Raw genomic sequence first — 26,024 nt, forward strand, 5'->3', positions numbered from 1 at the left:
CTGGGTCTAGGCCTGAAACGTCAGCCTTCCTGCTCCTCTGATGCTGCTTGGCCTGCTGTGTTCATCCAGCTCTACACCTTGTTATCTCTTATTTATAGATATGTTGTTTTCTTCCAAGACCTTAAAGTAAATGGAAGTAGAGCGAATTCCAGAATATGAGGCCTAGGCAAAGGAAGAGTGTGCTGAAGGAAGAAGGACAGGCACAAGAGAATGGAATCAGAGGAAGAAGTTCAAGGCTAGAACTATGGGACATAGTGCAATTACTGAAGGCATGTCAAGGAAGGCTTTAGACAGAAAGATGAAAACGTTAGATTTGTGGAACATGATCTTGATAGTTAGTATATGTCAGCAAGACTTCACATGGGATAGGGGATAAGGATCAGTAAAACTGAAATTGGGAGGAAAACAGTTGTTTGGAGTCAAACAAGAAACAAAGGATGATGGTTATGGTTGTGGAGGTCAATTATCTCTGTCCTCGGAGATGGTCAAGTTAGTGTCCTAGGCCCAATCATCTTCAGTGGCTTCATGAATGATGTTCTCGCAATCAAAAATGTCAGAAGTGGTGATGTTTGCTGATGATTGCACAATGGCGCAGTGGTTAGCACTGCTGCCTCACAGCACCAGGAACCTGGGTTCGATTCCACCCTCAGGTGACTGTGTGGAGTTTGCAAGTTCTCCCTGGGTTTGCTCCGGGTTCCTCCCACAGGCCAAAGATGTGCAGGCAGGGGATTGGCCATGCTAAATTGCCCAGAGTGTTCAGGGATGTGTAGATTAGGTGGGTTATAGGGGGATGGATCTGGGTGGGATGCTCTCAGGGTCGGTGTGGACTTGTTGGGCCGAAGGGCCTGTTTCCACACTGTAGGTTCTATGAATTCAAAATATTTTCTTTCTAGTTGTTGTTTTGTATCTGGATTAAATGTAACTGAGGGCAAAAAACATGAATCATGACAGTTATTTAGATGAACCCTGATGAGACCTTTATTCAAGAATAACTTTACTTAGGTTGGAGCAGAACTGTTGTCCATCATTGCTCGGTGTATTATTTAAATGGAATGAAGCACCATTAGAACAGAAACTCTGCAGAATTGCAGCAATTATTCCTCCTCCACCCAGGCAATCTTACAAGAAAAAAACAGCTCGTTCTATTTGAAAGTACTGCACCAGATTATACAGGGCAACAATATACAGCAGCATAGCTAGAAATATAAAATATGTTGCGTACGTATTTCTGATTCTGGTTGACAGATTTACAGATATGTATTTAACAGTAACTGTATGCTGTGGGAATACTTTTTAAATACAAGGTACTTAATTGAAAGCAGGCTTTTGACTATTTTAAATATGATATCTCAATGGATTTCTTTTATCTTTGCTATTTCATCTTCATATTATTAGAAAGCTCTGCTGCCACTTTATTGAGACTTTCAATTGTTTTTGCATTTATTGGGGAAGTTCTCAATGCTTAGTCGATAGGCTCTAGGTTACCTGTATAATAGACACACTCATCCCATCCAGGCTTTTGCCAGGCTGCATCCCGTGTTTCCTGTCTGGATGCAAGGTCTTTGTAAGCTAGAGTTGATTGGGGACATAAACAGAAAAATCAAATTAAGTATTTTTATTACTCGTCAATTATGATGGGTTTTATTTGGCTAAGGAAGGACAAACTGTTTTCATCAACTGTTGGCAACCAGCAGACACAGATTGAAGGTAATTGCCAAAAGAACTGGAGGGAGATAAGGAGAGTTTTTGTTTTAACAAGGCAAATTCTTAAAATATGAAATGCACCAACTAAAATGGTGTTGGAAGCAGGTTCACTACTAACTTTCAAAAGGGAATTGGATGTATTCTCAAGAAGGAAAGACACGATATGATAAATGATGTAGCATAGAAGGAGATCATTCTATGAATTTATTACAACATTCCAAGGTTTTGCAATGAACAAATAAAGCCCCACGCATTCTATCATGTCTATTTATCATGTAATACTTTAATCACTTAAGTCAGTTTGTGTGACAAATATAATTCTCCACAATCCAAACAGTCAAAATCAATAATTGCACTAACTAGGGACAGATTCATTTGATGGAAAGGATGTTGAGAAATTAAACGTTTGGTTCAATCAGAGCATGAACAATCCACAAGGATGGATACAGTTTTCAATTTATTGCTGTGGTGTTAAAAGAATTTGATGCTTTTTCAACTGATCCACAACTCCAGTTCCGTGCTTGGGTGGCAGATTTAAAATTTAACCTAAACTCTCAAAGATTTTTGGGAAACATCATTTTATTCAACTTACCCCAAAGATGATGCACCACGTATAGGTCACCAACCAGTGAAAAGAATCCACCAACAGCTTCGTTGTTTTCCTGACGGAATCGAATGGCTCGCGCCCTAAGGACATTCAGAAGATTTAAATAGTTTCAAAACGCACTAAAGTTGCAATATCTATTGTCCTGGCCACGTACTAGACAAAGTAAATGCAGGAAGGACATTCCCGATGGTGGTGGAGTCTAGAACCAGGGGTCACCGTCTAAGGATACAGAGTAAAGCATTTAGGACTGAGAGGAGGAGAAATTTATTTCATCAAGAGAGTGGCGAACTTGTGGAATTCTCTGTCGCGGATAGCTGTTGAGGCCAAGAAATTGAATATTTTCAAGAAGAGGTTAGATATAGTTCTTGGGGCTAACGGGATTAACGGGCAGGGGTAGAAAGTGGGAACAGGGCACTGAGATGAAGGATCAATCATAATCGTACTGAATGGCTCAGCAGACACGAAGGGCTGAATAGCTTACTTCTCATCCTATTTTCTATGTACTAATTATTGGCATTTCCTATTGTGAAGAAAAGGGGATGATGTGTTTCTTATTACTTATTTTCAATTAATCTTTATTCACAATGTGTTACATATCACTTCCTATCTATTCTCTTCCTGCTTCAGTGCAAAAAATTGTGATTTAGACAGGAATTGTAAATGAATCATTTCAAATGTCTGGACAAAGTAGTAAGGTAATTAATGTACAATTAAATATAAAGCCAGACAGTAGAGAACAAAGTTTCCAGAGATTGTGCTGATGAAATACATGCATTGGTAAAACTACATTTGCAGTAGTATTAAAAGTTGGGCACCTTGTTGCAAAAATCATATAAAAATATTGGAAAGAGTACAGAAACAAACAGTAATGCCAAATGCATAAAGGATGGGCTAGGATGAAACATGAGAGAAGATCAAACCAAACAGTCTGCATGGATTTTAACAATGTCTCATATGGCAGACTAGAATTACAGGTTTATGAGATCCAGGGGAAAGTGGCATGTTAAATCAAAAATTGACTAGTGGCAGTAAACAGAGGATTATGGACAATGGGTGTCTTTGTGACTGGAGGCTGTTTCCAGTGGGACTCCACAGGGTGACGCACTGGGTAAAAAATGAGTATTTCAAGCTAAACTGGAGAAGGAAGGTTTGTGAACATAAATTTAACTGGAAAAAAAATCACAATAAAATCTTGTTTCTGGACTAATGTTACAGAGATGCAAAATCATGGCGGAGATTCAAAGAGGATGCTGAAATAGGAGACCGATATTATTAAAAGAACAAGGGCTGATGCACTGATTCATTTTTCTCATGCTTTATTTTTCAGTTGTTGAAGATTGGCTTGTGGATGTTCTGGTTTTGGTTGAGGAAGGAAGATGGGAATCAAAACTCTCTGCTCAATAAATTATACTTGATCGAACGTTTTCGATGTAATTTCATTAATATTCATTCACAGGATGTGAATGTTGTTGGTGGAAATCCCTAGTGGCTCTTCAGGATGTGGTGAGGATCAGCCTTCTTGAACCGCTGCAGTCCATGTGGTTCAGTATTCCCACAGCACTGATAGCAAGAGGTTTCGGAATTCTGATCCCATGACAATGAAGGAACGGCGCTATAACTCCAAATCAGGGCACCGTGACTTGGAGGGCAACCTGCAGGTCGAGCTGTTTCCACTTGTCTGTTGTCCTTGTCCTTCTTAATAATAACGGTGCTTTACTGTGCAATCTCAGTGAGTAGCAGCAGTACATCTAATAGGTAGTGCTGCCATGTTGCATGGTGAAGAGTGAATGTTTTATGATAGTGGAAAGGTGTCAATCTAGTAAGCCGCTTTGAATGGAAAGTGTTGAGCTTCCTGATTGTGGCACTCATCCAGACATTTAATACAATATAAAATCAAAGAATTGCAGATGCTGGAAATCTCAACCAAAAACAGAAACCACTGGAGAAACTCAGCATCTCTAGCTGTACCTGTGGAGAGAGAAATAGTCAACATTTTGAATCCAGTACCCTTCTTCAGAATTAGTACAAGTATGCTGCCAATTGTTCCACAATTGGGGTGTAGCGAGTCAAAGGAATTTTGGAGACATAGAAATGCCATCTAAGAAGTAGGTTTTAAGGCAGATTTTGAAGGTGATGAGAGGAAGGAGGGCTTACAGAAGAAGTTTGCTGCTATTGTTAGACAGAGATCTTTAATTTCACATAAGCCTGAACATGTGGTACTCTTAACGGTGTACCCCAAATAATTCACAGTATGAGAGACACTTGGAGATTGAGAACACGTTAATGAGTGGGGGAGCATATCACACTGAACTACCCAACATTGTCAAGGAACACCTGAGAACTTTGAATATTATCAAACCAATGTGATTAGGGTATGTCCTTTTTTCTGGAAATCTCTTTGATCAATACTGATCACATGGCTGTACAAATACAACAGTTACACAAACTCATTGGCTAGCTTTGGTCATGTGACTATACACAATTGTTTGCACCACCTCATTGGTTGATGCCAAGGCCTTGCCTGACATGATTGTTCCAATGGCTGTGGAGGAATAGGATTACAGGCAGGCCAGACAGGTTTAGAATTTTTGCGGCTTTTGTTTCCATCATTTTGGCAGCTGACTCATTCATGAACACTCACAGGAATTTAAGCTTCACGGAGAACTTTAAAGACACTCTCAAAGCGACCTTTCACTGCAGGACTGTACTTTGGCCCAGCTCAGTCTCTGCAGCACCATGCACATAGGAAAAAAACTGTCTGAGCTCCACTATCTAGCCAGCTGCTTGACATGTTTCATTCTGTTCCAGCTGCTTTGCTGTCACTCATTCCTCCCTTTCCCTTCCACTCCTGAACTTGGTCAGGAAAGCTGGCAAATGGGTCTGGACACAGTATGTGTGTTGCTTTGTGGCATGACGTGAAATTTTAAACAGACACACAAGCCAGCTTAGAGAAGGCCACTGACTCAGTTGATGTTATGATTTGTTCAATAAGTCAGCTGATGCGAGTCTGGCAATCGGCAAATCTCTGCCGGTTGAAAAATAATACACAGAAACAGCACAGGTTTTCAAATTAAAAAACTATTTGTTCCACTTTTGGCAAGAGAGAAGTTCGAATATCATAGAATTCCTGCAGCGTGGAAGCCATTTGGCCCATCAAGTTTACACTGACCCTCTGAAGAGCATCCTCGCCAGACCACCCTATCTCTGCAACCCTGCATTTCCCATGGAAAATCCACCTAACCTATACATGTCTGGACTGTGGGAGGAAACCAGAGCACCTGATGGAAACCCACACAGACACGGGGAGAATGTGCAAACTCTATACATACTCAGAATCGAACCCGGGTCCCTGGTGCTGTGAGGCAACAAGGAGCCACCGTACCAACAAAGGGTTTCTTTGTTTTCGTTTTATCAGTGCTGAAGAGATTAGACATTGCAATAAAACCAGATCTTTTTTAAAAACTTTTAATTTCCTTCTATTCGACATACAAGTGTAATATTGTTTCATATCGTGTTAAGGAACTGCAAGAATATATACTTCTTGTTTTTAGTACTGAGAGTAGGTCAGCATCACCTCCTTCGAGATAAACAGGGCTGCCTTCTGTGTTATCTCACATCGTATGGAGGGGTTTCCTGTACAGGCTGGAGCTGTATACCCTTCACTGGTGTCGTATCCTTATGTCTGGAGATGGTGGGGGATCCCCAGCAACAGCTCTCTATGCAGGAGCCCGCCCCTTGACCTTTCAGGACTTGATTGATGTGGAGGGTGTCACACAGAGAATTCCTGTGCCATAGACAGTTCAAGTGGACTTCCAGGCTGTCTGTACTTTTTGTGGCCTTGAGATATCCATGTTGCATGTTTGCATGGAGTGTGCTGTAGTACAGTCCCTTTTTAACCATACGAAAGGGGCTGCTCCTCAGTTTTTGCCTGGACTTCAGCCTCACGCTCCTAATCTACGGCCAAACTGGTGCAGAATGGACGAGCTGACTGTGAAACTGGTTCTGGGCCTGCCAATGGTGGCCACGAACAGCTCCAGGCAGTGGGAGGTTGCTTTACCTGACTGACTACCTGCCTGGTTTCCGTGGTTACATCTACGTTCAGGTGTCTCAGAAGGAAAAGGAGGGCGTGGTGTCCACTGTTATGCGCAGACGTTGGAGATCCGTGTACTGCATTGTCTTCTGAAATCGACAGTCAATATATCAGCACATTGACCATCTCAAATGGTGTGTGCAGAAACTCGGAGGGGCTGCAAGGCCACAAAGCTTAGAGGGAACACTCTGTGACCAATGGGCCCACAACGGCTGGCGTACATCATTAACCTTGGCAATGACATTTTCATTTCAACTTCCTTTAAGATGTGTTTTTTGTTAAAGTGCTGCTTTAAGGGCTGAGTATTAACTCCAGTTTTGAGTTAATTTGATTTCATCATTTTCAACAGACTCAGATCAGTCACTTTATTGTTCTCAAAACAAAAATCAGAAATTGCTGGAGAAACTCGGCATGTCTGGCAGAATCTGTGGAGAGAAAACAGTTAACATTCTGACACCAGTGACCTTTCCTCTGAACTCAGTTGACTCTGCTTTCTCTCCAAAGATGCTGCCAGACCAGCTGAGTTTCTCCAGCAATTGCTTTGTGTTTCGCATCTTCAGCATCCACAAATCTTTGGTTTGCTTTGTTAGAGACAAAAAAAACTACAGTTGCTGGAATCCAAGGTAGACAAACAGGAGGCTGGAAGAACACAGCAGGCCAGGCAGCATCTGGAGGAAAGGAGAAGTGGGTATCACCCGAAACGTTGACTTCTCCTTTCCTCCAGATGCTGCCTGACGTGTTGGGTTTTTCCAGCCTCCTCTTTGTCTACCTTTGTTGCTCTCAACTCCTGTACCATTTCTTATCCAGTATGATTTTCTTTGTAACTACTACTTACTTTCTTGTCCCAAAAGTTGCATTTTTCTACTGAACAGCTATCATCCCCAGAGGAAATACTTTGCAGAGATTGTGAATACCATGGGGATTATTTGTCTATTTGCCCAGCAGCAAAAACATGGCATTTTCCTTAAGAAAAGCACCAGATCTTGCTGAAATTCTGGCAGGAAACTGATGGAATTCCTTCTGGATCTTCAGCCCCACTGTTTCAAATCAGACTCTGCGAGGCTATAATGCAAAAGGCTATTTGCATTGTGTCCACTAACTTAACTCTATCTCCTAGTGAGCCAACATAGCAATTACAGTTGACAATTATTATACTACACAGACTTTGCAAATACATCACAGGGATGAGTAAACAACAAAAATAAATTATTTATTTACTTGGTGTGGCTGAGGGACAGAGATTTATTGTAATTGACAAATACTGAATCTATGGTCAACACCATTGGAAATCCTCTAATTCTAGAAAAAGAAAAATGATTGGTCTTTATACGAGATATGAAAGAATATTTGAAAGATTTCCAGCCTCGACATGTTTCATGAAATATTGGTTAAAGAGGTATTCTGTGTTCCGAGCTTGGTTACTCCCCAAGTTCACTGAAAATTAACTTGCATGGTGTGGTTCAATTTTCTTTCCTTACAGCCATACAATACACGCTGAGTTTATCGACAAACAAAAGTTCTGTGTATATAAATATATAAATGATCCATAGTGTTATAGGATTAAAAGACATGAAGCAATACCTTCTTTTCGCAGGAGGGACTGTCTTATGACGAGGGGTTGAGTAGGTCAGGCCTGTACTCATTGGAATTTAGAAGAATGAGAAGTAAAACATACAGGATTCTTAGGGGCCGTGACAGGGTTGATGCAGAAAGGTGGTTTTCCCTCGTGGACAGTGTGGGACCAAAGGACATAATCTGAGGAGAAGGGCTCTCACATGTAAGACAGAGATAGGGATGAATCAGTAGAATTCTTTACTACAGACGGCTGTCTGGGATGGATTTTTAAGTGTATTCCAGGCTGAGATAAACAGATTTTTAATCAGTAAGGGAATCAAGGATTATGGGAAAAGGCAGGAAAGCAAAGTTGAAGGTTTCAGATCAGCCATGAACTCACTGAATGGCAGAGCAGACCTTATGGAGATGTAAAAATAGGATTTATTAAATGAGTTTATACATTTTGCAATAGGTTACAGTGGGATAATAAAAATTTATATTGTTATTTACACAGTTACATTTATACACTTAAGATCAGAGTTTGAGAATTGTGGATGTTGTTTATGTGTCGGTGGTTTTCTTCTATAAACAACATCCACAACTGGGATGAAGTTCACAAAAGAAGAAGAGAACAATGACCAACTACCCTTCCTGGACACAATGGTAGAATGCAAAAACAACAGGGAACTCCAGACTAGTGTGTATAGAAAGACCACACATACAGACCAAATACTCAATTACACGAGCAACCACTCCAACGCCAACAAACGAAGCTGCATCAGGGAACTATTTAAACGAGCCACAACACATTGCAGCAACCCAGACTACGCAAAGCAGAACAGGAGCTCCTAAACGGAGTCTACCTGAAAAGCACAATCTGCAGTTACCTCCGAGACAGACCACAACAGGAAAACACAACACAACCAGACTCTCTGATCACCCTACCGTACATCAAGGGCATTTCAGAGATGACGACAAGACTACTAAGACCCCTACCCTAGGTATCAGGATAGCCCACAATCCAACAACCACCCTACAACAGCTACTGATGAGCGTAAAGGATCCCATACCCAAAACCAGCAAAACTGAGGTAATATACAAAATACAATGCAAGGACTGAGAGAAACACCACATAGGCCAAACCGGAAGAAAATTGGCTGTATGGATACATGAATACCAACTATTCACCAAGAGACAAACCAATTTTCACTTGTCTCCCTATACACAGACAAAGAGGGACACAAATTCAAATGGGACAACACATCAATAATTGCACAAACCAAACAGTGACATGCAAAGTAATTCCTGAAGGCCTGGTATCCTAACCGAAAGTCCATCTACAAATACATTGAATTCGACCCGGTGTACAAACCACTGAGAAACAGAACTGGAAGTGGTACCAAACACCCCAATAAACCAAGGCATATAAATAACAAGCAGGACAAAACCCCAACGTTTCACCGGAGGCGCATTGATGATGTTACCTAGCAGGGTGACAAAACGTTTGCAACCAAACCCATTGGCTCGGCAAGTATGTCTACAACCTCAACTTAAGATCAGAGATTTCATCATTCTAAAATTGAACTGAAAACGTACAAAGTTTCCTTTTCCTTCAAGAACCTAAAACTGTTTCCTCTCCCAGTGTTTGTGGACGTTTTTAAAAACTGATTTAAGAATTGTAGTGCAGTAGTGTAAGTTCAAACAACTGCAATAAACTGAGTAACACTGACTGAAAGCAGCTTGAAATTTGACGGACATACAGAAATGATGGATACACTGGGGGGATTACCTGCAGACAAACCCAGGAATAGTGGTTATGTTGCTGGCAGAGAAATGTGGAGTATGGTCAATGATTAGGAAATTTGAATTCCAATTGCAACAGGGCAGCTGGAGATCGTAACCTAAATGGGTTAACAATTAAATCTGAAATAAATGCTAATGTCCATAGTTGTGGGTGGAATTTTGTGCCCTGAGATAGTTTTGGTGGCAGGAAGGCAGGCAGGTGGTGGGTAGGGATTCCGCTACCTTCCCACTTCCAATTAATTCCTGGGCATGGAATCACCTTGATCGTCTCCCAGGCCTACTGCCAACTGAGGCCTTAAAGTGACAATTAGGCCCTGATTAGGAGCTTCATCTTGCTACCGCTGTTATTAACCCAGGGGCGAGCTGGGGGTCTCAACATTCAGGGTCAATATCTGATTGAAGGGCCTGGTATCAGGAAGAGGTCTTACTGAGATCTATCCACCCTTGCTGCCAACCTCCCCATGCCTCCCATCACCACTCGCCTCTAGCCTAGGATCTAGTGGTGATCCTAGGATTTGGGTTGGTGCTATACCTGCTGCAGCCACCAGCTCCTTGTCCATCCTGCTGTTTAATGGAACTCATGGCAGGGAGACATACACCCCTGCCCTTCACACTGGGAATGGCCAACCACTGAGAAGAGTCTGAATGACAAAATTGCAGCATGGAGCTCTTGCAAGCTATCCTGCTGGCAGTGCAGCCCCTCATCACCTTGACAAGATTCAGCTCCATGACCATGAGTCTGATGGATTGTCATAAAATATCACACGGTTCCCTCACGTCCTTCAGGGAAGAAAGACCGTCATCCCCATCCAGTCTGGTCTACACATGACTCCGTATCAAGTGCAATGCAGATAACCCTTAACTGGCCTCTGAAATATCTGAGCATATCCATCTATTATATAAAACAATCACAGAAAGTCTAAGAAGAATAAAGCTGCATGGGGCTGTTGGGATGCAGCGGTGGTGTCCCTACCTCTGGGTCAGAAAGGCTGGGTTTGAGTCCCACCTGCCCTGGAGGTGTATCATAACACTTTCAGTTTGATTAAAAACGAACAATGAACAGAACAACCGGTCTTGACCCAAGCATATTCCCAACACCCCCAGTCAGTCCTACAATATCCACCTCAATGACAGCTTTGGGGCATAGGTGGGCTGTGCCACATACTGATCAAGGAATAATCTGACATGGTCATACTTTCAGAGTCATATTTCAGCCAGAAGCCTAATTCTTCTATCACATATCCCTGGCAATGTCTTTTTGCACTGATGTTAGCACAATGGTCTACCACTAAGGAAGGATTGACCCTGGGTGGCTTCAACATTGACTGTACAGCCTATGATGTCTCATGGGCAAGGAAACCCTTCATTCAGCTGATGAATCAGAGCTCATCCATTTTGAACACTATTTGGGCACTAAATGTCCTCTGGTTGGTGAACTTGAATATTAATAATCAAGAGTAGCTCAGTAGCAACACTATTCTCTTTCACCTGGAGGACATGCAAGACCATCGATATTGGAATAGACTTAGGCCACTCAGCCCATCGAGTCTGCTCTACTATTTGATCATGGCTGATATGTTTCTCAACCCCATTCATCTGCCTTCTCCCTGTAACCGTTGACCCTTGATCCCCTTCCTAATCAAGAACCCATCTATCTCTGTCTTAAATACACTCAATGACTTGGCCTCCACAGCCCTCTAGGGCAATGAGTTCCACAGATTTATCACGTCTGAAGAAATTCCTCCTTTTCTCAGTTCTAATGGGTCGTCCCTTCACTCTGAGCGTGTGTTCCCGAGTCCTAGTCTCTCCTACAAGCAGGAACATGTTCTCCACGTCCACTCTATCCAGGCCTCTCACTATTCTGTAAGTTTCAATGAGATTTCCCCAATCCTTCCAAACTCCAAGTACAGACCCAGAATGCCAGAATGGGCCTACGAAATGCGATGAGAGAACCAAAATGAGGGAAAGTCCTGCTTAACATCACCTTTACCAATCTATCTGGTCCGAAAGCATCCATCTGTGACATTATTGAAAATAATGGTCCAACGCACAATCCTTGTGGAAATCTTTACGCTGAGCATAACACACATTGCATAATGTAACAGTAAAGTCACCACAGTCCTAACAGACCATAAGGCTACTATCTCATTACAGAAAGTTTAACCCAAGGGTTACCATGTCTTGAGAAAGGAACGGGGTTGAGAAGGAGAGTCTTCATGGTAACCTCAGCCAGTGTAGGGATTAGATGCAAGCTGCTGGCATCACTCAACATCACAAACCAGCCATTCAGCCAACTGAGCTAACCAACCCCCTGTGTAACAGTACCACCACACTAAGTGAAATATGTAAAGGTACTACAGACCATCAGAAGAACTGTATTCTACACAACCTATAACCTCATAACCTGGCATAGTCTTCATTCTATGACTACTCTTAAGCCAGAGGACCAACCTTGAAGTAATGAGGAGAATAGAAGAGCATGGCAATTGCAGCATCAGGGATATTTAATAATGAGGCATCAGTTTGGTGAAGCTACAAATCAGGGCTGCAACAGTAGCAATAGTTCTGTATAAATCCTAAGTAATGCCAAATAATGAAGCAGACCAAATCTTGGCAGTCCATGCTCATCCAGAGGAGAATGGTTGTGAACAATCAAACAACTAGTTGGAGGAAGAGGCTCCACAACTATTCCTAACCTCAATGATGGCATTGCTAAAAGCATGAGTTCAAAAGGCAAGACAATTGTGTTTGCATATTCATTTACAATTGAAACTGTGTTTGAATACTTGTTTGCAATCATCTTCATCCAGAAGCAATGCAATGCAGATACCAACTTTCAGTCAATTCAAGTCACTCCATGTGATATCAAAAAATGACTGAAGGCACATGATTCAGCAAAAGCTGCAGGTTTGACAACATTCCAGTTGTAATATTGAAGACTTGTCTTTCAAAACTGGGCGCACCCTAGCCAAGCTACTCCAGTGCATCTACAACACTGGCACTCCCCTGACAATGAGGAAAATTGTCCATTTGTGCCCTGTTGATAAAAAGCAGAAGAAATTCAGCCAAGCTATTACCGCCCCATCAGCCCCTCCTCTTAATCATCAGCAAAAATGATGCTTGGTGTCATCAAATTGTTACCAAGATGCAATAACCCACTAATATTCTGTTTGGGTTTCACCAGTTCCAGATTACATCACTGCTTGGATGAAGACATTGATGAAAATGTTGAAGTTTGGAGGTAGGCTGGAAGTCCTTAACATCAGTGCAGCATTTGGCCAAGTGTGGTAAAAAGCTGTAGTAAAACTGAAATCAGTGGGAATCTTGAGGAATGCTCTCCAATGTCTGCCATCATCCATTGAATCTGAGGTTGCTGGAGGCTAATCTTCCCTGCCCCAGAATGCAGAGTTCCTCAGGATAGCATCTTAGGTCCAACCGTCTTTGGGTGCTTCATTAGTAATCTTCCCTCCATCATTAATGGAAACGCTAGCTCTTGACTGCACAATGTTCTTTTTGTGATTAAGTCATAACCCACGCTCACATACAGACAGATCTGAACCACATTCAGATTTGGGCTGATTAGCGACAACTAACATTTGCGCCGCACAAGTGGCAGGCAATGACCACCTGCAAACACAAGCGAGCCTAACCACCCCGATAGTAGTATTCAACAGCATTACTATTGTTGAATCCACTGATCATGAATATTGTGCACCATTGTTACCATTAACTGGACCAGCTCCATAAATACTTTGGCCTGAATAGGTGAAAGGCTGGGAATTTTGCAGCAAGTAACTCACTCCCTGATGGTCCAAAGCCTTTCTACCATCTGAAAAAGCATAAGTCTGGTGTATTCTTGAGTACTTCCTACTTGCGTGGACGAGTGCATTTCAGACAGAACCCAAGAAGCTCAACGCTAACCAGGATAAACTAGCCAGATTGACTGGCATCTTATAACTTAGAACAAGAATTGGATGAATATTTTGTAGGTCAGGCAGTATGTGTGGAGAGAAGCAAGGATTAACCTTTCAGGTCAGTGACCATTAATTTAAGCTCATCTTGTCCAGAAAGGAGATTCTATTTCATCTGACAGAATATCACCTAACCTTACTGAGTTTTCCCTTCCATTTTTTGTTCTTATTTAGATTCTGGTGTCTACCATTTTTTCATGTCCTCCAATTTAATTATTCACACCATCGCACCAGTGCCAGATCATGGAGGAATGTGTATCGTATTCAAGATGAAAGGTAGCAACTCACCAAGACATCTTTGACTGCTCCTTCCAAACCTATAACCTCCACCACCTAGAATGGGAATGGCAGCAGGTGCATGGGAATATTACTAAATCCGTGTCAAGTCACACACTATCCTGAATTGGAATTCTATTGTCATTCCTTCATTGTTGCTGGATCAAAATCCTGGAACACCTTACTTAACAGCAGCATAGCTGTATCGCTAGTGATGGCAGCTGTTCCAGAAGGTGGCTCACCATCACTTTCTCAAGGATAATAAGGGATAGGTAAGAAATGTTAGCCTTTGTAGTGATGCCATCATTTCAAGAATTAATTTTAACAATCTTCAAAGACAACATGTTTATAAATCATTTTGAAGAACAGAAAAATGTTCCATTTTTTAATGTCACCAAACTGATTGTTCAGGCCTAAGATTGACCTTTGCATTAGTTTTGCTGGTGTTGCAACTAGATTTTTCAAATTTCAATCATGCCTCCCCATATTCCAATAATGGCAAATAACACTTAGAATCCATTCAAGTTTAGCTAGTCTATAAACAGTTACTTACCAGTTGTTTCCCCATTCAATCATGGTCCCCGGCTAAAAGCGAGGAGAAAATAAATCACAGTTAGTATTAGATTCATTGAACAACTGATTATTGCTGGATTAAAATAAATCACTTAAATCACTTTAAGCAAATAATGTACTGAGTCCTAGCTCCATCCTCATAAATTAAAAAGGTACACTGTAACTCACAGTCAAGAAATAGCACGTACATTCCACTTGTCAAACCTCTAATAAATGCACTGATTTTTTTGCCAGGTCTGCTTTATATATACAAAGTGTATCAATGATCAAAGTACACAAGGGTATCAGGCACGTATCATACGTTATTCTACTTGCAATTTCAAAATGAGGTAATGATTTGTTGTCAAAAAAGACTTGCCCCTCACCCTTCTTCTAAACCCTAACACTAAGATTTCTTGGCAATATGCAGCAGCATCTCTGATTCGCCTTTTAAAGCCTATGACATGAGAGAGTAGTCAGGAGAAAGTGTTTTCAAGTTCCCCACATACTGATTTCTTTCAGTAGGAGAAACTGAGTGCAGAGTTACTGCTTCTCAAACAGAAAGGAGACTAAAGAAAAGGCATGAGTCGCCTCAAGTCAGTGTCATAGAGAGTGAGACAGGCGGAGACTAACATTCAGATGTCTGTGTTATTCGATACAGACTGTGATGGAGAAAGCAAATATTGCTTTAAAGGGAAGCAGCCAACTTAGCCCCATAACCTGATTGAAATTCCATCTCAAATTTGCAGTTTAATAGTGTACTTCTAACAAAATACAACTGTATTTGTTGGAATGTCATGTAAATTGCACCACAATGTGTTATTTGGAGTAAAATTTCAGTCGAAGGATACAGTTTCATTTTCAGGCAGTTTGTGATATTCAGTTGGTGGCCAGGCATTCAGGAAATTCACAGGCACAGAATATGATAGCCCATCAGACATATGACAATTCTCTGCAGCAGCTATCCATTTCCTATGCTTTAAATCTAGTGCTAGTATTAATGAGATACTGAACAGTACATTCTCTCTTAGAGTGATGTACCTTTAAAAAATATGTCCTAAGTTCATAAATATTAGGTCCCGGTCTTGGTAATGGTTCATTCCAGAAACTGAATTCCAACAGTAGCTGGTTTTTACGAGACAGCAACATCTTGCTCCTCTCCTTTCGATATTCCAAATATTCCTGAAACATATGGAAAACAATCATCCAAACTCATAATATTGGACACTAACAATCAGATTTTCAAATGGGAATTATGTGAGAGACAATCTCAACGTTTCCAGTAAATTGATTAAAACAAAGTAGCCTTACATAACAGCATCTTGTTTTTATTTGTGTACCACTTCCAACTTAATAAAACATCCCAAAGCAGTTCAGCAAAGTGAATTGAGACACCAAGTGGTGCTAGTAGCTGGGGGTTGTTAGCTCAGTTGGCTGGATGACTGGTTTGTGATGCAGTGTGATACCAGTAGTGTGGATTCAATTCCTGCACTGGCTGAGGTTACCACGCAGGTACCACATTGTCAACCTCACTCCTCATCTGAGGTGTGGTGACCCTCCACTGCCGGCCGTCTCGCTCGAATGTGAGTGCAGCCCTCTGGGATAGTGGGTGGCTAGTAACCAAGTTAGGAAAGCTGATTGGAGGATGGGGTAACTGCAGAGTTTTGGAAGAGGTAACAAGACAATGAGTCTTAGGGAAAGTACCGTGGTGTTAGTGGCCAGAGTGGCTGTAATAGGACAATGGAATAAATTACACACCAGTGCACTGGCAGGTTTGACAATGCAGAGAGGTGACCTTTCTACTACCTAACCTGACCTGTCTGACATCTCATGGGGTGTGGGGAAGGTGCTGGGTGGCTCACTTACCTTTGGACACATTGAGGCCCCTAGTAGTGCATTCACTGCCATTTAAAAGCCTCATCTTACCACCTATAGGGTATTTTAGCCACAATGGGGACGGTGGGGCAGGCAGGGGAGGCCTGTGACAGGGAGTCCAATTGCAGGTTGTCTGGACCCTACAGAGGTGGGACTGCCTGTACTCCCAGTAGCTGTCGACCACTCCAAATGGGGCAGGCAGTGCTCTAAGGCAGGACTTCCTTGTGAGACAGAGGTGCAAGACCCGCCTTAAAAACAATTAATACTGCATCCGGCATTAAATCACTGCATGATAGCAGTCAGGGTTTGAGGAGGGCTGGTGAGGTAGGGAGTGAGATGGGGTTCCTGCAGAATCCAGATCAGCGATTCAAGTAATTCAGGTAGTGCTGGCACTTAAAGCAGGATTCCAGAGGATGATGAAAGATAAGGCCACTGATAAGAAACCTGAATGAGGGAGTGGATTTGAATGTCGGGGCAATCAAATGGAAGTTGAAAAGGACAAGTGCACATAAGGAGACCAAGATTTACCGGGGAAGCATTAGAATGGTTAAGCCTAACAGAGATGATTTTATAGATGAGAATCTTAGTGATGAATAGCAGCTGAGGAGAGGGTGGTGGCAGGGTAGGGGGCGGGGAGAGGGGGGAAAGTGTGGTGGTTGGCAATGAGAAGATAGTAGCCACCAAAATGTGTTGATTGAGATATGGAATTTGAAGTTCAGGTAAGAACGAAACAGGCATCAATAATGAAGCCTGAGTGAGCAGTCAAAGACCCAAGTGTGGTCTTCTTAAATGACTTCCAATCTTGTTGGTATTTAGCTATGGAATGTTCATCCATGATTGAATATGCTACAGGCAGTTGGACGAAACAGTGGTGGAATTAAGTATAGCAATACAGAAATAAGTGTCAATATACAAATGGTGGCTGAACCTATACCTAATGGATGTCTTCGCAAATGGGGCAGCATGTAAAAGGAGGAAATGTGCCCAATGGTGAAACATGGGACGTGCCTGAGGAGAAGCCATTGTAGACCAGAAGTAGATGTGCCTGCTACATTAGGGCAGGGCACCAGGAAGCAAGCTGAGCACAATCATGAAGGTGAAATGCTGGAGGACGAAGGAGTTCTCACTTGTATCAATTGATGTAGTGAGTTCAGGAGGACAAAGCTGTCCTTAGCAGCAGTGATATCTGGTTGTCTGAAATTTGTTTAAGAATGGCAGTCATTTTTAACCTTTACATTAGCATATCTTACAGTCATAGAAAACACACAAAACGCAGGTCAAATTAGCATAAGTACATTTGTCTGAACCCAACCTTCTTCCAAATACCCAGTTGCTCATTTATACACCACTGATTAGAAAAATATAAGCATGTGTACAGAGTAATGTTGGCTGTCTAAAATGAAACTAAATTTAACTGTCTGAGGCTGGATGACTTAGGGATTGGCTTTTATCTATTACCTTATTCTGTAATAGCTTCTCCATAGCATCTGTCAAAGCAGGATAACCACCAGAAAACCGCCACAAATGCACTGTGCAAAATAAAAATGACAAATTTGCCGTGTACACAAAAAAAGGTGTTACAGTATGAAAGAAAAGAATTGGTAATACTCAGTAATAAATTATATGCCACGGGCATTTTGAGGACTTCCTTCACAACAATGAATCTTTGCTGAGGAACAGTCACATACTGCTCATGTCACTGAATTAGTAATCCAGAGGTCTGGACTACCGATGTGAAAAACTGAGTTCAAATCCCACCATGGCAGCTGGAGAATTTAAATTCAGTTAATTAAATGCAGTCGGAATAAAACAATTTATATTCATAATGGGTATCATGAAATGACCAGAATGTCATAAAAACCTGGTTCACCATGCCTTTTATGACAGTCCAGTGAAGGAACAGCCTGACAGTCATACTGACCACATCCTACCTTAGAACTAATGTCCCATTATCCTGGATCTCCACCCCTAATAAGTACGTCCTATCTCATCAGCAGGACAGATCCACTGGAGGTGGTAGCACCCCGTTATACAGTCTGGAGGGAATGACCTTGGGAGTCCTCTACATTGACTACTCACCTGATGATCTCTTGTGGTATTAGGCAAAACAGTGGTGATGAAACCGCCTGTGAATTCTCAGCTAAATCCTTCCTCAGCTGATGAATCAGTACTCCTCTATGTTGAACACCATTTCAAAGAAACTGTATGGATGGCAAGGGCAGTGAATGTGTTCCGTCTGGGAACTTCATGTCCATCACCAATTGCGACTCAGTAGCACAACTACTGAATGTGTCCTGAAGGACATATCTGCAGATAGGGCCTGTGGCAGTCGGAGACACTGCCTGTACAAGGGGAATATCTAATCAAATTTGTCCTCTGCAACAGTATTGGAGGTAGTAACTAGCGCACATATGAACAAGGAACAAGAGTAAGCCACTCAGCCCTTTTATCCTGCTGTACGATTTTACAAGATCATGGATGATCCAATTTTAACCTCAACTGTATATTCCTGTTTATTGCACATAATCTTTCACCTCTTAGTAATTAAGAATCTATCTGCCTCTGCCTTGAAAATATTCAATATTTTCAGGAAGGGAATTCCAAAGACTGATACACTCGATAGATATTTTTCCATCAACTCTGTCATAAATGATTCTCCCAAAAGAGGAAACATCCTCTTGACATCCTCTCAGTCAAGTCCTGTTAGAACCTTACGTGTTTCAATCACTTCTAAACTCTAGTGGATACAGGCCTAGCCTGTCCAGCCTTTCCTCATAAGGCAATCCATTCATTCTCGGTATTAGTCTAGTAAGCAGAGACCTTGTAGAGGCTTCACACTGAGGATGCCATCATATTGCATGACAGCACCTTTGTGCTAAATGGGATATATTTAACACAGATCTGGCAGTTCAAAACTGGGCATCTTTTAGACATTGTAGGTCATAACCAATAGCAGAACTGAATGCAATCTGAATGTAACCTCATAGCTCAACATTTCCCTCAGTCTGCCATTTCCATCAGCAGGCCAGCTCTGGTTCAATGAGTGCAGGAGACCAGGTCAGGAACAGAAACCATTATTGCAGGAGTTCCTCACAGCAATGCTCTAGATTCAACTATTTTCAGTTGTTTTATCAATGATATTCTCTCCATCATAATGTCAGAAGTGAGGGGTGCCTGCCAATGATTGAGTAATGTTCAGTACCAATTGCATCTTTTGAGATAATGAAGCAAGCTGCATCAGCACAAAGCAAGACACAGACAACATGTAACTTGGCTAATAGTGACAAGTAAAAGTCAATCCCACAAAGTGCCAGGTAGTGACTGTCACCAAAGGACAGTATAAACATCTCCTATTGATGTTCAACAGCATTAGCATTAGTTAATCCCTCACTATCAACAGCCTGGAAGCCACTATAAACCAAAAATGTAACTGCACAAGCCTTATCAGTATTGTGGCCACAAGAGAAGCTCAAAGCCTGGGAATCCTCTGATGAGTAACAACTTCTGACTCTCCAAAGTCTGATAATTATATACAAGGCATAAAAATCAGAAGCGTAATGGAATGCTCCCCACTTGCCTGGATGAAAGAAGCTCAAGCAGCACCCTAGAAGTTTGATACCATCTGGGACAAAGCAGCCCGCTTGAGTGGTACCACATCCACCACCTTAAATCTTCACTCCCTTCACCACCAGTCCACATCTACAAGATGCACTGTGGCTACTCACCAAGGTGCCTTCCAAACCAAAGATTACCAGCATGAAGAGGAAAGGGGAGTAGAAGTTTGGCCACCCCACCACTTGCAAGCTGTTCCCCACCCTGACTTGGAAATAGATTGCTATTCCTTCAGCATCCAAGTTCTCGAGCTCCCTCCCTAACAGCATCATGGGTACTACCAGACACACCAAAGCATTTCAAGCTGCTCATCAGCACCTTCTCAAAGGTAATTTGGAGTTGACAAAAAATGCCTGCCAGGAATAAAAGTATATTATAAAAGGCAAAAATACTGCTGAAAATTTGAAACCTGATCAGAAAATGCTGGGAATACTAGTTGGTTAGGCAGCATCCATGCAGAGAGGTCAACAGCATTAACAGATAGAAGTTTCCCACGGGCTTTGGCACGCTGGTATTGGAATCATAGGAGGCTCCTCAGTAGCAGTCATTGGCCCCAGGCACCCCCAACCCCACACCGACTCGAGCACAGCACGCACCCCCCTCAACTCTGTCTCTCCTTGCCCTCAGCATGGTCTCCCTGGGCCAGCTATTGACCCCTCTTAGAGTCCATGGGCCAATGACTGGGTCCTTTACAGGCTCCAGGCCAGTCACTCTGACCAGCTATCTCATCAGAGCAGGCGATGAGGGAGGGGGTCACACTGCCAGCAGCTCCCAATCCTGAGCTGCCCGACAGGGAGATGAGGGCACTGTCTGGGTACCTCAGGGAAAGGCTTTTGCTGGCCTGCACATGATTAATTAAAATGCCAGGTTAGTTATTGACAGGTAATTTAGAATGGAGGGGATCTGCTGGGATTGGAGTATTTTGTTAATGCAGTCCTCTCTTCACAGCATATAGCCTTCAGCTCAGATGCCCTCTGGCCTGCTTCATTGGGATTGCTGGCCTCCCAGTTGGCACAATGGTGGTGATATTGCAAAACTTCCGCTGACTGCGATCTTAACCTTGCAAACTAGCTGCCCGTCTCCTCGGAGCAAGCAGCTAACCCATTTCCCAAGGGAATGCTCCTGAACATCTCACTATGACTCCCCCTTATTTTCCTGGCCCCATCCCTTCCAAACAGAGCAGGAAAATTCAGGCAATGTTTTGAGTATTTGGGTTAACACTACTTCGCTCAATCTAACCTGCTGAATATTTCCAGCATTTTAAGTTTCTAATTCATATAATGCAATCTTTAGAGGTTTATCATGCCAGTGCAACTTCAATTACAGTTGGCAACTGGTAATTTATTATCTGATGACATGTCATTTATCCTTTCACAGGTTATGTACATCAGTAACATTTATTGCCCTTCCCTATTAAACTCAAGAAGGTGGAGGTGAGTTGCCTTCTTGAATGTCTACAGTTCATGTGGTGTACGTACCTCACAGTGCTGTTCAGCACTCACTAACAGCACGTGAAAGTTAATGACCCATTGTAGGCTCACAGCTCAGGTATTTCTGAAGTTTTAAAAAGCTTATTTAGTCTGAAGATAAAAAGAAAACAGGGCAAACAGGAACGCTTCAGGGAACAATGAGCAAAAGTTTCAACAAGGTAAAGAAATGTAAAAATACGGTGACAGAGAAGGAAGGTTGTTTGTTGGAGTTGAGTGGAAACATTGACTCCACACCAACATGTCTTTAACTTCAGCTGAAATGGAAATTGGTCGGTTGCTGTAACTGGCATCTATTTCACAAAGGCAGGCTCAGGCTTGAATGGATCTACCACAGTGAGGCCAAGAGTGATAACAACTGAAGAAAGACAATAAATAGTTGGAGCTATTAAAAGGTCAGAGGGAAAAATGAGGAAATATTAAATAGAGAACAATTCGATTTAGGGCTAAATGATGGACTTACCTGCTTGATCTTGTTCACCATACAAGGTATTCCAGCTCCCTACGATCTCACATGGGTAGTCAGGATCATTGTGTAGCTTCTGCAATATTTGTTCCCTGTGGTCATTAACAAAGGTGTTTTTTTCATCAAAAGACAAACAATCTAGATCTAGACACATCAAATGGATCCTTAAGTGGAACCAAATACAAACAGCGACAACCTAATACTTTAACCTTTTATAAAAATGAAGACGCTAGTTCCAAACAGTATGTAATCCCATGTCCTTGTTTCAAAATGGATAAGGCTCCAGTTCTATCATCAATCAGTCTCATACTTGCAGAAGTAGAGCAGGACTTCATAAAGTGGACCTCAGGACCCCAAGTAGGATTGTGAGTTAACTATTGGGGTTGCAATGGCTGAGGGAGTCCTGAGCACGTTAGAGCAGTTGTATTCCCATTCAAACAGGCTCCCGCTCCCACACTTCTCACTGAGAGGTTGCGACAATTTTCAAACTTCAAAATGACACAGACTGTACAGTACTTGGAAGGTACTGAAACAGGGACAGCACCCTATATGATTGTTAATACTTGTTAATACTTGAACAGAAAATGAAACCAAGCTTTTAATGCAAAGATTTATTCTATTTGCCAGGGTGTTAAGGATTAGGTGCTGTGTTGCACAAAGTTCAGATCACATGACTGTGAAGAAATCATACTACATTTTATTTTGAGTGAAGCAACAGATTAAGTTACTGAAGTTTGGTAAGGTACATGGTAAAGTTTCTTTGACATAAGTAAGCACATCCTGAAGCATAAGAAGCTGACATCAAAGTAACTTATGCAACTGCAAACAGACAAGCCTCCACACAATTTATAATGCCTTTCTTTGCTGAATCATGTTTACTAGTCATAAAAAAAGTCCTCAAGATGATCATGCTCAGTGCACAGTGAGTTTCTACAGAACGTTGATATTCCTTTCTCTGCTAATTTCTCCGAAGAAGCCACAATAATTTACCTCCATGTGAACCTGCTGGAATGATTCCAGTAAAAGAAATTAGACAAAATGTGCACACCCCAAGCACATAGAGGAAAGACAAAGGTCATTGGGAACTGCTGGGACAATAGCATAGCAACCCAATGATTGGGTAATTCCCAGCAAAACAGGTTGTGTAAATTAATCATTTGTGGGCTATCTTCTAAAAAGGTGGTAAAGTTCCAACTGCTTTTCTAATGTTCTTTACTTACCACTACAACACATGTCCCCAGTTTCACAATATGTGAGTGATTCTTAAAGACCCCGGAGCAGTTTCAAAAGCGACTATAAATGCTATAAAACAGCTGTTAACAAAGTAAATAAAAGTCACTGGATCTGAAACATTAACTCTGATTTTCATTCACAGATGATGCTAGACCTGCTGAGCTTTCCCAGCAACTTGTTTTTGTTGTTAAAAAAGTACAGTGGGCAAAAGAAAACGGCCCACACTTTACGCTAGATCTTTGCTTCATCTTCACTGGATGAAGTCCTCAGAGTTCCCTACTACCTATGATTGTGGCATCGACATCATTACAAGGACTTCAATGGTTCAAGAAAGACAACTAGACATGGGCATGAAATATGGTTTCATCGTCATGATTCACATTTGGAGATCAACTATAAAATATTTGGAGTGACAGCATACAAAAAATAACCAAACACATGTTAATGGGTCCAGGGATAAGGTGGAAATGTGTTAGTGGGGCATAAAATATTTTAAATATTTTTATAATTGGAACACAATTAGTAGTTACATGTAAACATTCCTACAATGGGAGTCTAAAATACAAGATATTACATTTAAACAACATGTAGAACTGACCACATGCATACGCATGACAAGTTGATATTAAACTATATTTGACTGATTGAAGACTTTATTTATCTTTCTACTTTATGAATATCACAATGAATAGTATTACTGAAATTTAAATAAAAAGATGTACTTCCTTTTTCTGTTAAGTGCCATGTCCAGATTGGGTCCTTATAGTTGGATAACTGTTGTAATTTTGTTTCTGTTTAAAGGATGCTATCGGGGGACTGAAAGATTTGAACTATAGGCCTAATAGACTGGGGTTTTTTTTCCCTGGACTGTCAGAGGCTGAGGGGTGACCTTATAGAGGTTTATAAAATCATGAGGGGCATGGATAGCGTGAATAGCCAAGGTCTTTTTCTTAGAATGGGGGAGTCCAAAACTGGAGGGCATAGGTTTAAGGAGAGAGGGGAAAGATTTGAAAGGGACCTAACAGGTAAAATTTTCATGCAAAAGGTGGTGCGTGTACGGAACGAGCTTCCAGAGAAAATAGTGGATGTGGGTATAATTACAACATTTAAAAGACATCTGGATGGGTATACAAATAGGAAAGGTTTCAAGGGATAGGAACCAAAGTTGTTTTTTCTTTATTCATTCACGGGATGAGGGTGTCGCTGGCTGGGCAGCATTTATTGCCCATTCCTAATTGCCCAGAGGGCAGTTCAGAGTCAACCACATTGCTGTGGGTCTGGAGTCACGTGTAGGTCAGACCAGGTAAGGGTGGCAGTTTCCTTCCCTACAGGACATTAGTGAACCAGATGGGTTTTTTCAACAATCGACAACAGATTCATGGTCATCATTAGATTCTTAATTCCAGATATTTTACTGAATTCAAATTCCACCATTTGCCATGGCGAGATTCGAACCCAGGTCCCCAGAATGTGATCTGGGTCTTTGGATTAACAGTCCAGTGATAATACCACTAGGTCATTGCCTCCCCTTAAGTCAGATTGTCTAGTCGGCACAGATTAGTTGGACTGAAGGGTCTGTCTCCGTGCTGCATGACTCTATTAATATAGATCAGATTGGAGGAATTTGACAATCTATTACCTTACTGAATTCAGTTTCTCTACATGACAAAGAACTGGATTCAAGATTCTGCGAGTAGGATAAGGTAAATGAATTTACATGTGAACAACTGGAGCTGGTCAATGGCAATTTATCATCTGACCATAACAAGCTCCAGCATAAAGCATCTTTCATTTAACTATTTCTGAGGTATTTTATGTAATCCAAAGATGTTGGAAGTATTACTGGACAAAAACAAAATGGGCTTTACATTTAAAAGTTCTAATCTGATAAAAATAAGAAAATCAGCAACCCTAGGAAACGTGGTGGTATGGAGGAATTCATCTTAGTAACACACAAAATATTGCATCGTACTTGCTTTAGAGACCAGGGCCACTGTATAAATACAATCAAGTGATTGTTAAGATGTAAAGAACTTACGATAAATTGTTGTACGCGTCCAGACATTCTGGCTTCACATTATGAACTAAGACAAACATTAAAAAAAAATTCAGTTTGAGTTAAACAATTAGTTGACTTTTAATGTAGTGACAAAGTTCCGGTCTGAGTGGTTTGCACTTACACTGCATTTTATACAAGCTGCTGGTCTCCTTTTTGGAAAGTAGATTGGAGTGAGCATCTTTTCTCTGATTAACTTTGTGGACAAATAATGACCTAAACCATCCTTTGTCCTGTTCCTCTCCTTTGCTATTTGCTCTGAAAGAAAGCACAGAGAAGTTCATGTGTGTTTATATGGAAACAGAGAAGAATAATTAATGGTTACTTCTGCCCTGCACTGAAGTGGAAAATACTTCAGACAAAAAGCATGCTGCTCCAAACACTACAGGGTGACAGAATTATTTCTAGTGTTCAGCTGTAGGAAGAAAGGTCTGAATTTTCCCAAAAATTGGCATCATCTTTAAATCCCAGCTGCATATCATTTCAAATGCTGCCAGCCTGGTGTGAAGTAGCCAATGTTCGTGGTCCGAAGGAAAATGCTGCAATGCCTCAAGCAGGTTAATGACCTTCTGCTACCTAACACTGACTCTAACTCTGCCATCGCTCCCACTTCTCATCAAATCTTATGGTCTATCACTCTAACTACTGCGCATAGCTCCTTCCCTCAATGGTTCTCACTGTCTCAATGGTTCTGCCTCCAACTCTGCCTGCCCTCTGCACTTCCAACTCACTCACTCA

General features: G+C 41.6%; 1 protein-coding gene across 1 annotated transcript in view; it reads right to left on the minus strand.

Moving 5' to 3' along the window:
- LOC109912314 (protein NipSnap homolog 1-like) overlaps positions 1–26,024 on the minus strand; it is a 43,908-nt gene that overhangs the window by 2,451 nt on the left and 15,433 nt on the right. The window contains exons 2-9 of the mRNA XM_020511724.2: positions 25,411–25,544; positions 25,269–25,314; positions 21,995–22,089; positions 17,891–17,961; positions 15,599–15,739; positions 14,559–14,590; positions 2,297–2,391; positions 1,486–1,569 (exon numbers count right to left, since the gene is read on the minus strand). Of these exons, the coding sequence (XP_020367313.2) occupies positions 1,486–1,569; positions 2,297–2,391; positions 14,559–14,590; positions 15,599–15,739; positions 17,891–17,961; positions 21,995–22,089; positions 25,269–25,314; positions 25,411–25,544 (698 nt within the window). The remainder of the gene's footprint in view (positions 1–1,485; positions 1,570–2,296; positions 2,392–14,558; positions 14,591–15,598; positions 15,740–17,890; positions 17,962–21,994; positions 22,090–25,268; positions 25,315–25,410; positions 25,545–26,024) is intronic.

This window comes from Rhincodon typus, chromosome 24 (genome assembly GCF_021869965.1).
Source record: "Rhincodon typus isolate 14 chromosome 24, sRhiTyp1.1, whole genome shotgun sequence".
NCBI lineage: Eukaryota > Metazoa > Chordata > Chondrichthyes > Orectolobiformes > Rhincodontidae > Rhincodon > Rhincodon typus.